General features: G+C 38.2%; 1 protein-coding gene across 1 annotated transcript in view; it reads right to left on the minus strand.

The window, feature by feature from the left end:
* Positions 1–17,130, minus strand: part of LOC128744557 (alpha-1,2-mannosyltransferase ALG9-like) — a 102,193-nt gene that overhangs the window by 39,254 nt on the left and 45,809 nt on the right. The window contains exons 2-3 of the mRNA XM_053841643.1: positions 15,247–15,427; positions 1,476–1,577 (exon numbers count right to left, since the gene is read on the minus strand). Coding sequence (XP_053697618.1) covers positions 1,476–1,577; positions 15,247–15,427 — 283 coding nt within the window. The remainder of the gene's footprint in view (positions 1–1,475; positions 1,578–15,246; positions 15,428–17,130) is intronic.

Below are 17,130 nucleotides of genomic sequence, written 5' to 3' on the forward strand. Positions count from 1 at the left end.
GGCTCGGTCTGACTTAACAGCGACCGTCTGAGCCTCTAAGCCTCTAACTGACAAAATTCTTATTTCGAGAAAAACGTGTTCAAAGTTTGCTGCTCTGTATGGTTTATAGCTATCAATTGTTCGAAATCATCACATAACTGGTTGTTTGCAACATTAGGAATTCTGATTAGAGTAAAATGTAGCTTAGAAAATTTGTGCTCGTTTGCTGTCATTCTTCTCATTCAACTCATTTTTTTAAATTTTGTGACTTGGTCCGGTCTGATTTAATACCTACCAAATGAGACGAACGTAGCTTTTTCCAGACGGTAATCGTTGACGGCTACGAACCAGACGTGGACGTGGTAGATGAGCTCGTGTATGTGAGATCACGGGTAGCCGCAGACAACAACACAAATAAGGAGATCTAGCGGCATATTCAAGCAGGACAACGGACCTACTTTGGCCTTCGCCAAACACTGCGATTAAGAGGCATAAGCCACTTCACGAACCTAACAATGCTCAAACTCCCTAATAGACCGACAGACCATGCTCATGGAGGACTTTGCGGACGACATTTGACGGAGTACAAGCTGAAAGCGTAGAGTAGCGGAGGTGCATGAATCAAAAGCAACATACACTGCTTGGAAGATTAACAACGTACATTTGGCGGAAGTCGGCAACAGTGAACCGGTCACGTCGTAAAGAAAACGGATCTAGGAACGGTAAGGAAACGGTACAACAACCCCACCGCCACAGAGCGACTCAACGTGCGACATAACTCGTCAAGTTCTAAACCGACATTTTTTATCTTTTATGCAAAAAAACTGCGACTTCAGAGATGTCTTGGAAATGGGCGACGAGTAATCCAAGGTCGAAATGAATGGAGCTTAAAACAGCACGAAACACCCCGGCTCTAAGTTGACGACGCCGACGGGGATCGTACAATCAGCCCCGTACATTTTCCTATGCACTAAACAACAGCTGGCTGTGAAATTTCAAACTTGAAAGTGTAACAAATTTTCTCCGGGGGGAGGGAGGTTGGGGGTTCAAACCCCTCCCCCTCCCCCCCCCGTCGCTACGCCCATGTGTCTCATGTTACAAAACACGAAAATGAGAAAAGTGCACTCAAAGTTGAAAAACTGATTTTTCTAAAATTATTCAAATTTGATGTTATTATTTGTCCCTCTTTGAGAAAATGTTGAAAAACTTCTATCAATTCTGTATACAACTTGAAACCATTTTATTTGAAATGATACATGCAGTGAAACAAACTTGCGTCCATTTTTTCAGTAGGAAATTGTTTTGATTGTTTCAAATTGTTTTCAAATTTTTTCGAGTTTTCAATTAATATTTAAAAAATACATATCGAATTATAACGTTAGAAAACAACATGTCGAAAATGACAAAATGTAACATGGGACAGTTATGCTTCTACCGGCAGTACAAATGTAATACAAAATCACGAGTCATCACTGATATTAGCAATTACTACTTACCTAGGAAGAAATGCAGTACTAGAGATATACATTCCGGGACTCACTGCTTGAAATATTATCCATATGGTGCTAGCATGGGTTCCGAAAAGATAACGTATTGCGCTGAAAATATTATCTATAATGTATATTCGTTTTTGGTTGGAGTGCATTTAAAATATGATCTAATGAGCATGTGAAGTTGCGCATCTCATTGAAGAAAGGGTGACATGCACATTTATTTTCTAACTTTAACAGAATTTATATTTCAATCATTTTATTTTCAAACTTCCAAACAAACTACACAGTACACACTCTGCTTGTCTTGCCCCTGACGACGTCTTTATACACCTGCGCTTTTGTTCACTTCGATCACAGAAAAGAGTGACCAAACCATCTCATCCCGATTATTTATTTCTACTGAGCCTAGACTAAGTCGATGTCCTGAAAGTAAACTGTTTCGAACAAATGCACAACCACCTATTCTTGTCCATCAATTTTGTTGATCGATTACTAAAATTAATCAAAATAAAGTCTCGTACGAAGACGTTGGTAGCAGAATGTTATATTATGTATCTAAGGAGAAACCGAAAGTGGCTAACGTTATTGTGTTAGTGCGACAAACACTGTACTATACATCTCATGTGTTCGTTAAAAACCTAAACGTTTATTTGAATTCCCCTCTGTATTTAGTGAACGGGACACAACACTGATAGTTCTTACAAAACGGATAGTTTACCTTTTAAACCGACCGGTTTCGGGAAATATGTTTCCCATCAACGCACATAACAAGGGCTCCATATAAAGTAGCGGCCAAAATTGCCGAATGTAAAATTTCGCATTTTAGCACATGCTTAAACGCGGTTTTGTAGTAAATTGTCTATATTTTTATGATTCGCGAATAAAATTTAGATAAAAAAAACATCATGTAGAAATAATTGACGGCATAGTTGCCCATGTCAAAAGTTTGAAAAATAAGTCATTTTAAAAACATCAAAAAATGAAATAGTTATCGCGGATGTAAATATTATTGTTATATATAATTGTAAAACTGATATCTTAGCCTATTAAAAAATGAAATGAAAACAAATTCAAACTCAATGAGGTGCGCCAGTTATAATAACAATGAAATTCTCATAAACTTTAATCAAAAAAATAACTCTTGTCGTATTTTGTCGCCGCAGTTTCTTACAGTGTGTCTGAAAGCTCGAAGTATGTTGTATCAAAACATGAATGAAAAGTTTGCTATAATTTGATGTTTTCCGAAAAAAAATAATTTTAAAATTGTCATATTTTTAGCAAGTTTTTAAAATTTTAAGTATTCTTTCAACAAATTTGATTATCTTTGTTACTAAATTTATTTAGTACCTGAAGAGAGTTTCAATGAGAAAATGGGAGAATCCCCGCGAAAAAGAAATTTTTTTTTCAAGCAAATATTTATATCGCAAACATTTGATCATTTTCCCCAAATTACCCTAAATATGAGTTCTTATAAGTTTAAATCATTTCTTTTGTAACAAATATAATCTAGAATCAATTTGAAACTAAAAAATAATTTTGGCCAAAAATCGCTATTTTCGAAAAAAATACGCTGAAAGAAAAAACTTTGCAAAATAAAAAGCATAAAACGTGAATTATCTCAAAACATGTCCCCTCAGATTCGTCTCATCTTTATTAATGATTAGGTCAAACATGTTCTAAAATCTGGCGAAGAGATACTAATGGGCACTCTTTCAAATTTTTTGTTTTATTCTGACAAATTTTTAAAAAAATTTCCAAATTTTACTTTTTTGTAAAAAATTTTTTTACAAATTTTTGTAAAATTAAAAAAAAGATCAAATTCATCGCACAACAAATTGAACAAATTAGAGTGCTCTAAGCAGGCTACCACTATGGCCGAGAATAATTGAACAAATTACGTAATATAAATTTATTTCTTAGGTTCAGCCGTTCTGAAGTTAGGCCATTACAAATATTTTATGAAGAGTTGGATTTTAAGATGTCAGGCCACTGAAGGGGATGGGGGGCGGGGGAAGGGGTAGCGAGAAACAAACAATGAGATTTTTTTAGTCAGGCAAATCAAGGATTACATACAATTATAATTCTAGGAAAATCGATGTCTAACGAGGTTTCCATTTCCGAAAAAAGCGATTTCTTAGATTACTAATATCATGAGTTATGAGTAGCGCAAAATAAAGCCCACACAAGTACATAATTACATGTACGCTGTTGCCGCTTCTGTACTATTTTCTCTCCTATCAGCAAGGCTGCTATTACTAAAACCGTTTTCCCGAAGAAAGTAATATTTTTAGTTACTCATATCATGATATATAACGTATACGCATATACGCTAGCCCCGCAGATGACAAAATTCTGAACTATTTTTCATACCATCTTGAAGGTGACAATCACTTGTATAAACTTTTCGAAGACCACTACTTTCTAGGTAATCAGTAGCGTAAGTTACAGCGTATACTATAATATTACATATACGGTAGCGCCACGTAGTGAGGCAATTCTGCACTATTTTCTATACCATCTGCAAGGAGACTATTACTCAAACAACTTCGCCTAAGAAAGTAATACCTTAGGTTACATGAATTATAAGCTATAGCAAATAAAACGAGTTCGCATATATACTAGTGCTGCACGTTGGGAATATTCTGAACTATTTTCAGTGTCATTTCCGAGATGACAATCATTTGAACAACCTTCCCGAAGACTGCAACTTTCTAAATAGTCAGTAGCGTAAGATACAGCCTATACAAGAGCATTGCATCTGCACTAGCGTCACGTAGCGAGAAAATCCCGAACAACTGCTGCCTGCCCGCTAACCTACCTTTCAATGAAGACGATTGTAATATGATTCCAAGATTTGCACTTGCACCCTTTTCACTCCAAGTAGTAATTTCCTATAATCGCTTGGAATGAAAGGGATACAAGTGCATAACTGAGAAGGAAAGGGGTGTAAGTGCAAATAACATTTTCAAAACTATCTTAAAAATCCCGAAAATCAAAGAAGTTTCCCAAGATTTCAATAGAATTTAATAAAGTAAAGCTAACTCAACCATAGTGCGTCATTAGTTTTCTATTATATAACCTGACTGTACCGATCTGATCCCTCGCGTGTCTATCCGTAAACTGCCGATTCTCTGCTCGGCTGTCAAACGCTCTTTCTCTCTCGATAACCATCACTTAAGAGATACACCGCACCTAATCCAATGTATTGTATCTAACGGTGCAAGGTGTGTTATATCTCGCAGATGACTCCAGTACATCCCTCCCCAAATTAAGAACTGTACTCAGTCTTCGATAACATTCGATACTATATACTTGAAGAGCATTCTCCATAGTATTGTTATTGCACCAAGAAAGTAATTATTGATTCAGTTCGGAATCTTTATATTTTCCCGGAGCGCTCCGCTGTCTTCGGGGCGATTTACGTTTCCTGCAGAAACTCCTTGAACATGAGCGAACTCTGGCTCTAAATCTGTCCCCTTTCGATCCTCGGCCATGTCAGCGCTGGGGAGCAAGCTGTGATTCGCCAGTTGCTTTAAAGTCGAACATCTGTACCACGTAGCATGTTCGGAACAAACCTTTTGGCGTGCGTTCCATTCCATGCATACTCCCTCCTAGTTTCCATTGAGTTGGCAGCAATCTCACTCGCCAGCATACTGGCAACTTCCAACTCTTTCCCTCGAAAGTTTGGTTGTGTTGATCCCAGCTATAAGCTTCGCATTAATACCGTGTCGCCAACATAAAAGTTACCATCTTTTGCATTTCTTGCACTTGCGTGTAGCTTTCTTCGCTCCTTGCCTAAGGAGTTACCTCTACAGCCCCTTCATGAAACATTCGGTGTACAGTACGGACAGTACGGTGCTGTCAGGTTAAAATGGATACTGTAGGAATCAGAACTTCCTGAGCTCCATGGTGTGGAAATGCCACTATTACCATTAAACATGTAGGATGTTTCATTGGTTTGAGCATGGTATATCGGGTTGCACAGTAAACCACAACTAACATCGAGTAGTCGATAGGTAAACCTTCAATAAAATACACTACCAAATCTTACCATGGCAGTGCTGATAATACTCGCGTCACAGGGTATGGTGGATCAGGTTTTGACATCAATTCCATATTCTTTACATTTTTAGGACCTTCTCGGTTGAGTCGTCAAACCAGAAAACCACAATCTCGATCTTTATGTGTCTCATAACAGCCACCCTTGGTGACAAATGTGCTATATGTGTGACTCTCAGTTGCGAAGCCGGACGACTCGATCGCCTCTTAGGATTATTTACCTGTATTGGGAAAGCCGCTCTTTAATCATCAGCCTGTACTAAGCCGGAACATTAGTTCAGTCACACGACGACACCGCCTCACGAATCGCCTTCAAATGAACAGTGTCGAAAACCAGTCCGCGTCTTCACGGTGTATAGCGTGTCTCAAAAAGAAAACTCTGGAGATGCAGCATTCACCTTTTTAATCGACCGAAGTGCCCCGATCACACTCGCTCGAATAGGTAGACAAGAGATTTACAGTCTTTGATGGATGATTCGACAATTTCGACTTTCGACCATCTTTCTCGGCTTACGCACATTTCCCTCCTCGCTTTGTCTGTAGACAAGAGTACCAGTTCATTCGCAGCTCTTACATAAACGCAAAAACCCGAGCCCTGAATCACCCCTTCGAACAGACACCAGTCGTGGACACCCAACCGGTCGCGTCCCTGACCATCTTTATGACCTTCCCAGCAAACCCCCTTTATATCTGCCATTCCACGTCTACGAGACGAAAAGATCAATATACAAAGCAAAGCAAAGCCTAGGTGCTACATTCCGTTATCGAAACTTGACCTTCTGTTTTTATACGACAGACTTCGCAACCAGCTGTTAGAGTGCAGGGCCAGTTACTGTGATCCTATTGACTCTATCTAATAGATCAATGTACATCCCTAGTTAAACTTCCGATTCCGTTGGAAATGGAGCAGACGTATCCGGCTCAGGACCCGAAATCGCCCTGATTCCACAATCAATCCCAAGGATACCAAGGGCGGATACAGTAGACCATGATTTGTCCGTCCGCCCGGCGACACGAAGACGCAAGCGAAAACTCCGTGATCCCCTCCTGCTATTTGCATCTACTTCAAAAGCTCTGCTAAATAGAATAATGTCTGACGAGTCATCGCCCTGGGACCGTCCACCCCATTGAATAGCCGCTCCTTAGCAAACGATCCTGGCGTCCGACCGTTGCAGCGCTCCCACTCAACTTGGTGGTCAATCAGAGAGCCTCCAAATCACACCATGACACTGGATCACTCTCTCCGGCGCCCATACAACACAACCGCCTTCCGGATGTCAGGTTCGGCCCCTTCAGAGGTTCCTCAACGCTTGGACAACAAATCTTGAAACGATCCATCCTCTGCGAACCCACTAGGGTAGAGTAGTATAGCACGTATGCAATACAGGCATTGTTTGTCATGGGATATGTAACCTATCCGAACGCATTTGAAACGTTCACTCGACTTCGTGACCGCTTGTACACGTCGCACGGAGTTTATTGTTATACGTTTCGAACTCGTATAAACCCCACTCTGAACAAGTATATTATCTATTTCAAAGGTCTTTTATTCAGCTTTTGTTCGGGGTGAACAACCTGCAACAACCCCAGCATCATTCTAGTCAACAAACTTGTTCTCGTAACCGGTTATCAAAATCGTCAAACAGTTCATTCTTGTCTGGTCTAATGCTGTTCAAGTGTCCTTCACATGCCCGTTTTTGGGGCATAACAATTATTAACCTAAAATGTGATTAAAGCGTACTCGTCCACTCAGTGGCTCCCGCTTCCATCTTTACCCGACAACCTAGTAGTGAACCTACTACTCATACTGGTCTTGCAAATCGATACGTCCTAGAACCAATCTCCACCATTCCGGGAGGATCTTCCACTATCCTCCTTTTCTGTTTTCCAGCTCAAACTCAAACAATATTCCTAAATGCGTCTCCACTTGATCCAACCATCGGGCGCCATGGCCTGGTCCGAAAAGTCAAATACTGACGTTCCTAAAACGTCGCAAAATGTTATAAATAAATCTTTTTATTTCCCACATGTCGCTCTACAACCACACGGTAGTTTATCTGTATGTGCTTCTCACAAATGCAGTGCTACTCACATACACCGGCCATGTGCTCCCCACATGCCTTATCTGTATGTGCTACCCACATACACCGGCCATGTGCTACCCACATGCCTTACCTGTATGTGCTACCCACATACACCTCACATGTCTAAACGTACTACTCACATAAACTATTCCATTATCAGTTCTTGCACCATCTAATTTAGGTATCTGATGACTTGATATATGCTGCCCATATATCACACCACTCAAAAATTAGACACTACACAGGATTACATCATTTACATCCGGACAATCCCTACACCTCAACATCACACGGCAACAATCTAAACCGTTTTTATTTTTGGCAAGGTCCAACCTAGGTTCGCACTAGTTCCAATCAAGCGGCTGTCAAAACTTTCGTTTCTTTTTCCACTCCAGCTGAACTTAGTTTCGCTCTGGGATGCACTCGACGACGTTTGTTTACTCTTCCGAAAATGCCTGTTCATTCGGTGGTTGGACTGGCACCAACCCATCATGTCAAAAAAAACAAAAACACTACAAGTGCACTCCATCCCCAACAGGCAAGCAAGCCGCAGCCTGAACAATGGTTGTCGAAAGAACAAAAAAAATATCAATATAAACTTCAACTGAAGCTGAAATCAAACACGAAGTGCGTCGCAGCAGACCACTTCGAACAGAAACCAAGCTTTCCTATACGAAAGCAAAAGCTCGCACTGATCCGTATCAGTAATTCACATTCCATGTTGAATTACTTGACCTGTTTTCACTTAACTTACCCATTTTTATTCTCGTCGCCATTTGTACCGATCTGATCCCTCGCGTGTCTATCCGTAAACTGCCGATTCTCTGCTCGGCTGTCAAACGCTCTTTCTCTCTCGATAACCATCACATAAGAGATACACCGCACCTAATCCAATGTATTGTATCTAACGGTGCAAGGTGTGTTATATCTCGCAGATGACTCCAGTACACTGACGAATTTTTTAGACGATGTCAACTTTGGATCTGATTTTCTCGAAATTTACTTTTTGTCACTTACACCCCTTTCCTTCTGACCCACTCAATTTAAATAAGGAAATAATTTTCCGACTATTAGACTATAGACTCTCAGGCATTTAATGCTATGCTATGCAGATATCTACAGCTGAACAACCGCTAATGAATGAGGACGATGCTCCAATAATATCGCCGCTCTTCAGTTTGACCAAGTTAAGGATGTAGATGCTCTATCTCTTCAAGATAACCTGTTGGACATCACCCCGTTGATGGGAAACATGTTTCCCGAAACCGGTCGGTTTAAAAGGTAAACTATCCGTTTTGTAAGAACTATAGTGTTGTTTCCCGTTCACTAAATATTGAGTTATCGGTTCTAACGTTCTAACTAAATATTGAGTTATCGGTTCTAACGTTGACATAAAAAATTTTTTTGTAGTTTATTTGAATGTTGCATAAGTATTGGTAATACATGTCAAATAGCGGAGCTTGCAAACATAAACACAGCTGATCCGCAGCCAACCGCACCGACTACGAACATCCCGAAATATAGTTTGTTTTCTTTGTCAAGACATTCCGATGCCTTTAGGATTTGCAGCAGCAACTGAATAATGCATAGGATCAATAGGATGGTTAATTAATCCGTTTGCATTGAAGGGCAGTTTTTGATTCCTGGTCAGCTAATCGTTTGTTTACTTCACTCTAAGCTTATCGATGCGGCAAAAGTTGAAAGCTCATTGATGTGGCGAAACTTTGAGACCGTGGTGCTGTATTTTCGGAAATCGCTAGTGCAACGAAATATGTGCGCAACCAAATATCTATTAAGTAATTCCAGATCATACGTTTTATGAACACGTTATGATCTATATGATCAGTTAAAATTATTTTTCATTAACAATTATGTTTTGCTAAGCGTTTGTTGATATATAGCGGATCGATAAATGGAATGACAAGAAACAGCACTGGAAGCACTGATTACGTGGCGAAAGCGTGCACTACCAATACAGATCAAAACAATACATGCATCGAAGGGTAGCCATTTATCCAGCCATGTTTGAGCCATTTCGGGTTCCTCTTAAACGTACACTCCAAAAAATCGTGACGTCGCATCCACGTGAAAAATTATGTGAACTTCTGTACAGCAACTTACATGAACTTCATGTACTAGTTAATGCGAAAGACTGGTTAATATCAAAAATTTACTGGAATCGCATGCAAACTGGTTAGTATGAGTGCGAGTTACCAATAATTCACGTGAATGCTACATGAAAAGGGTGATGGATGAGAATTACCTATGTTTTCACGTAAACTTGACGTGCCGATTTTTTTGAGTGTAGCTATGCTTGCAGTGAGCAACGATGTCACATAGGGGGATTAGGACCATAAAGAGCACACGGGGCGAAATGGGCACCCCACTTTTCTACAGAAGTACGCATTTTTACCTTTGTTATACTATATAACAAAGGTTTAGAAATTGGTCGAAAAACACGAAATTGATCCAAGGCCCGGAGGGCCGAGTCACATGTACCAATCGATAGGGTTCGACGAACTGAGCAATGTCTGTGTGTGTGTGTGTGTGTGTGTGTGTGTGTGTGTGTGTGTGTGTGTGTGTGTGTGTGTGTGTGTGTGTGTGTGTGTGTGTGTGTGTGTGTGTGTGTGTGTGTGTGTGTGTGTGTGTGTGTGTGTGTGTGTGTGTGTGTGTGTGTGTGTGTGTGTGTGTGTGTGTGTGTGTGTGTGTGTGTGTGTGTGTGTGTGTGTGTGTGTGTGTGTGTGTGTGTGTGTGTGTGTGTGTGTGTGTGTGTGTGTGTGTGTGTGTGTGTGTGTGTGTGTGTGTGTGTGTGTGTGTGTGTGTGTGTGTGTGTGTGTGTGTGTGTGTGTGTGTGTGTGTGTGTGTGTGTGTGTGTGTGTGTGTGTGTGTGTGTGTGTGTGTGTGTGTGTGTGTGTGTGTACGTATGTGTGTATGTGTGTTCGCTCTGAATTTTCTATCGCCTGTTACTCGGCGATGGCTGAACCGATTCGGCCGCTATTACTTTTGTTTGAAAGGTATTATTGCCTAGTATATCACTATTAAATGGTTTCTTGGTCTGACTTTTCGTTTGAAAGTTATAAGCAAAAATGTGAAAACTACGTGACACGGTTTTCTCCGGAACCACGCAACTAATTTTAACGATATTAGTACCAAACGAAAGCTCTTACTATTACTAAACATTTTGCTAAGTTTTATTGAAAACGGACAAGCATTTTAAAAGTTAGCCTTGAAAAACTTGTTTTGACTAGGTACAAATGAACGCCTGTTTCTCAGAGATGGCCAAACCGATTTACACGCTATTAGTTTCGTTTGGCAGGTCATATAGGGAAGAGTTTCTTAAAATTGAAAGCTCTATCGTCTGGTAGAATTTGAATTTTGAATAATCCCCTTAAAAGTGAAATAAAAAAATTATTTTCTTTCAGTTTCAATACAACACATTTATGTGTTCTGCAAACTTTTAGAGCATATTATTACAAGAAATTTTGCTGAAGACAGCAACCATCTATCTCTTCAGTGAAGGTAGAAAAATCTTATTTAATGTATATGAATTTGTAAAGTCAGTTTTTCTATTCTAACTCTTCTTGTAATTGTTGTATGACTTTTTCATGTATTACAAAGTTGTACAAATAATAAAAATATACAACTTTGCTGAATTTAGTATACCTCTATGTTTGCTTGTTTAGGAACTGTAGAACTTTAAATGTAAAAAATAACCTGATTTTGACCCCGAATTACTCGATTACCAACAGACGGATACATCTTAAACATTTTACATTTGCTGGAAGTTTTGCTGCATACAGACACCATTTTTCCATATGAAGAAACGAGAGAAAATTCCAGTTGGGGTCAATTGCGGTACACCTCACATGCTACTTGCTTCGTTTCTGTGATGTCGGTTTATGCTAATCTTGTTTCCTAACAATTTAAAGTATTAATGCATTGAATAATTCTGACATTTTGCTCATAACAAGTTTACTGAAGAATATACGTTAGTATATACGTAATATACGATTTGTAACTTTATAACAATATGGCATTCAAAAACCTACACATGTTGTACAAAATACAACAGCGTGAGTAACCGAAAGTTAATAGAAATTGATGAAATTTATTCAAGAAAACTTTATTGTTGTGAATCAAATAGAATGGCATTACAGGAAATTATGCATAGTTCAAAACTTATAAACTAGACCTTTACTACGCAATGCATATGTTAAAGAATAATATTTCATCTTACAACTCACTTTTACTTGGACTTACCCTCATTAGTAACAACTTACTCAGCAATTTCATGAGAAAAGGAACTATCAAAATTTATAAGTGCTTCTATTTGGTTCAAATTTTGTAAACTTATCCAATTTCCAAAAATTTCATGTAAGCCAAACGTGTCGATTTCTATCTCAAATAGCAAGTAAGATCGTATAACAAAGGTTCCTTTCACCACTAGGTGGATTAAATCAGGTTTTGTAATATCATATGGCATGCGAAACTCTGCTCTAGTACTACAGTATCCATTTATCAAAAAATGAGTGATTTTTACTTTTAAAACACGGAATTATATTAGAAAACTCAACTTGGTTCTCAGACGCTGAAAAAATTATAATTTTGGTGCACTACCAAATAAGCTTTTACGATCATTTAAATATCTTAAACTATTAAGTGCACACTGCAACATGATGTATACATTGTATCTCGAATTTCACCTTCATTGAAGTTTTGATTTTATACTATAATTAGTGTAAAAACCCATTTTTACTTTATCTACTTGACTGGGGGCGAAATGAGCACCCTTAGGTGGGGTGAAACGAGCACTATGTCGCATTAACTAACCTGTCAGTTTCTTTGTTTAGCGCGTCAATGCTTGTTAACAGTGATGGTATGAATATTAAGAGAATCCGGAAGAAATAATTGGTCAAAAAAGGCCTTGCAAGTGGCCTTGACCACTATAAGGGGAGCCGGAATATCCACAAAACAAGTCGCCCAGTACCACGGCATTCTGCGGCAGACGTTAGCTCGGTATGTGAGGCTATACGAAATGCAATCTTGGGGCAGGAGGTGGACCAAATTGATTCCTTCAAAACTGTGTTCGCTCTCGCTGTAGAACAAGAGCTAGTGGTCCATATTTTGTATATGGAGGTTCAATGCTACCTACGCTATTACTACCCGTGAAATCAGAATCCGGTAAAAACTGTAGCAATCTCGTTCCGGAAATCGACAGACTAAACTATCCATGCGTTTGTCACAAAAACAGTAACTCGCCACCATTTACTATACAATGTTAATAGCACAGCATATAAATAAAAGGTTTAATCTTCTATTTATCTTTTTTGTTAACTTGTTGCTTTTCCTAATGTGAGTAATCCGTTGAGCACTCCCGAGTAACTGTAAAATCAATAGTTTATGCGTTCGAAGTATTTAAGGTGCTGTTCACGTATCTCCATTTCTTTTTGGTATTACGTAATTTGAGAACAGACCCTTACTCTCAGATTCTGCTCCATAATCATAATACGGTTAGACTAATCTCAGGTTTTTAGTCTTGACCTTGAAATGCGGTCATATATATACCTATTAATATTTTTTGAAACGATGGTTCTGCAATTGATGAAGGGATGATACCGTCCCAATAATAGTCCCAATACCCATCAATAATACGGTTGTTATCCAAGATTTAACATGTTTATTTTCTGGTTATAATATACTAGCAAAGTATCAAGCTATTCTATTCGATGTGAATTCGTGTTACTCTGGTCCATTTATGCAATTCAAAAACCGCCATTATTCCATTTACCTTTTATATTTTAATAGGTAAATGCAAACCATGATAAAAATTTCAATTAAAAAAGTACAAAACTTTTTCTAAAACTTGTCATGGTGGGGTCATGTAGGACTACGAATGCCGGTTCAATGCGACAAAGCTTGACATTTTGCTAATGTTTGTCCCGCAAATTTTTAATTTACCGTATTGTAATAAATGGAACATATTCCAATAAATTTGATACAAGAAGCCAAGTTTAAATTTGCTACACGCTTGTGTTCTGTATATCTGTTTCTTAGAGTTTGTAGTTCCACTATAAGTTTCATCAGGCCAATATCACACTTCTGGTGACGATATCGCATTTTGAACATTTCTGTGTGGCTTGTAGCACTAGTCAACTGTTGGTAACTGGCTTGAAAGGAATGTTAACTGGTTTAAGGATCTTGCTCAAAACATAAAATATTTGCACAACTTATGCTTGAATCGAAAAATAAATAAATAATCTGGGTTATCATTTATCACCGGTTGTCTTTCGTCAATTTCCTTGCAAATAGTTGGCAAATAGTAGTCCTACGTCAAAGACTGGAGGTAAAATTTCTAGAACGGCTTAGGCTTTGCTTTGCTAAAGTTCAAAGAACACTCAAGTCGTTTTTTACGCATGAGAAGCGTTCCGCATATATTCCGGGTATGAAATTGGGAAGGCAGACGAGAAAGCGACCAATATAGCTTTTGCCAGCCCAAGCTCCCACCTAGCGCCTCCACGTTGCCATATCCGGTAATACTCTATTGAGTAGCTAAGCTAGGAGGTGTGATACCGCGTGGTTCCCAGATGCAGACGGCTGAGCCACACGGCCCTGGTAGCAGGTAAGTATAATATGTTATTTTAATTATTTGTTTCGTTTTAGCTCAAGCATCTACTATTGTACAATTAAGACTCTAACCGTAACAAGCTTAAATAATGCACATGGATATCGTAAGGAAAAATTAAATTAATTATTGGATATTAGATGATGGAAACTGACGCAGTATTTTTTTCATTCGATTGATGGTGAGATTGTTCTATTTTTCTCATATATGCTTCATTTCATTTTATTTTTAATAGTTTATTCATATCGTATATACTGGGTACAAGAACACCTATGAAGATTGCGTGAGTTTTTGCGCATTCTCTTAAAGTAGGTGGTCAACTAACGTACCCATTTCTACAATCGTAAGGACATGGCCAGGTGTATGGTGTACTAACGGGTACATCATATCAGCCACCCATGATGTGTATGGTTGTCTATGCTATGCTATGCTATGCTATGGGAAGCGTTCCGCATATATTCCGAAATTCGCATAAAAATTCAACCGCACAAATTAGCGGTGTACGCACAATTTTGTTCAAAAACTACAGAGTATCCCGTGCCAGGAGAATGAATCGGATATGAAGACCATTCAAGAATTACGTCAAAAATCCGCCTACTATTTAAAAGTATGTAGATCAACCTATCAAAATTGTCATCATGGATCAAACTGATCATGATGCACAAATGCTACAAAAAAAATTAACGATCGCATTGTATACCAGTTTACGAGCGCCACTTGCTAAACAGTTTGAAATCTTATTGTGTGAAGTGAAGTAGGGGAAAGTAGTCAACAGTGAGACATTCCCGTTGTCTCATACTTCGCCATAAAGCATTCAAGATCCATGACATTTTCCTAAAAAGTGAAATTTGTGAACCTATGTGTCACCATCACCGTCATCTTGCGCCGTTATGTGACCATGCTTCGAAACATGCTTGTTTAAAAAATTAGTGGTTTTTGCAAGGATGATGGAATAAATGCAAGAGTCGCATCTGTTTATCTGTGATATAAATTTAAAGAATAACCTTACCTAAATAAAACAGTTTCTAGAACAGCACATATTATTGCAAACACACAACGTGTGGCATAAAACATTGTTGCAGTATTGGCTTCCGTAACGTGTTTACAAATCCAAGCGGGAATTGAATGTATTATCAAATATAAATAAGAACGTAGACCATATTCCGGACTATACTCCCATGTTTGAAGACCTGGAAACATGAAATACAAACAAAAACTATAACAACTATGCTTGTCCATTAATTTACTGTAACGAATGAATAGAGCTCTTTTTTCACTGGTACCTGATAAATGAGATTGAGAAATTATGCTAATTTTATTGAAACGGTAATGCATTAATAGTATACATACAGTATTCCCCGCTAATCCGACGATACAATAGTCTGAATCTTATTAATTCGTTAAATTCCGAATTAAAAAGCATTGTACTTAATTTCTTTCAATCGATTAGGCCGTGTGAATAAAACAGTTTGCTTTTCCCGTTTAAATCGTATGGGAGCATTTGCTCTAACTCTTTCATTCATACGGCCTATTACCTTCGTTAAGCATCTCCGTCAGTCAGGATGGTACTCCTAACTAAATGGAGATGGTAAATGGTGCTCTTTCTAGCTACGTTCAATTTTGCCATGAACTCACTTTTTTCATCACTATTCTCAATAGACTGATGTGCTTGCGCTTATTTCGAAAGTGACTAAGAATTTTACAGTATTCTTTTGATGAAACTCAGAATTACTGAAACTGAATAAAAAGCAAACTTGCTGCGTAATTACGACAAATATTTTCAAAAACTTGCGAATTTGTTCATATATGGTTCAAACAAAAACAACTTTAAATTCACACTAACGTTAATTTGACTGCCGGATTCTCGAGTCAAAATTCGGTAATCCGGCTATAAATTTGTCGGATTAGCGGGATGGTACGTTCTAAATGACAGTTATTTTAGCATTCCGGACAGAGGATTACACATATCAGCACTAGATATTGTAGATTTTTGCTCAGAGAATTCACCTTTTCTGCGATTGGCAATCTTCCCAACTGCGACGGGGGGATCAGCAGGCAATGTTATATTCGTTCGTTTGCAGAGATACTGATGTTCGTCAAATACGTGTAATATGATTACTACTCATAGAAGCATAACTGTCCCATATGGAAAAAAGGGAAGTGTGGAAAAATGAAACTGTAAGCAACTGACTATTTATAAATATATACACTCAGTCCACAATCATGGGTCACACACAATTGTGGGTCATTTTATTGCGGAGTTTCCACATATTTAGAGTCTCACGCGAAAAATATTAGCGTGGTTATTTTCTGCGTTTACCACACATGGTTGCAATTTAGCAGTTTGAATCATCAGTTTTTCGTTATTGCCTCCCCACTGCACCCCTCCTTGCTTGACAAGCGTATTTTCAATGTATTTAGTAAGTACAGGATAATTATTATTAAAAAACAAATTTACGTAGGACTCGTAAATACTACAATACTACACACAACTATTGCTGCCTGGTGCAATAGTTTTTTCTGCTAATTTCCGTCTAAATATTACCTAATGATTGTTCAAATTATTAGAGTTACTTATGAGTAACAATTTTATCAATCATGTAGTATAATATTCACGCATTAATTGGCAGATAAAGCTAAAATGACCCATAACTGTGTGTGACCCACGATTGTGGAGTGACTGTATGTTGATGTTATGCGTCATTATATACGAATTATTTTACTTTCTTCGGAGGAAAAATCACGTTACTCTAGTAATTAAACTATCCACATTAATTTTGTTGTAAAGTTAAACACAAATGCATTTTTTTTTCAAAATTTCGAAGATTGGACAGTTATGCTTTTATTTACAAGCGCAAGTTGCAAAATAAAACATGTATGTCCTATATAATCT

The sequence above is a fragment of the Sabethes cyaneus genome, chromosome 3 (assembly GCF_943734655.1).
Source record: "Sabethes cyaneus chromosome 3, idSabCyanKW18_F2, whole genome shotgun sequence".
Classification (NCBI taxonomy): Eukaryota; Metazoa; Arthropoda; class Insecta; order Diptera; family Culicidae; genus Sabethes; species Sabethes cyaneus.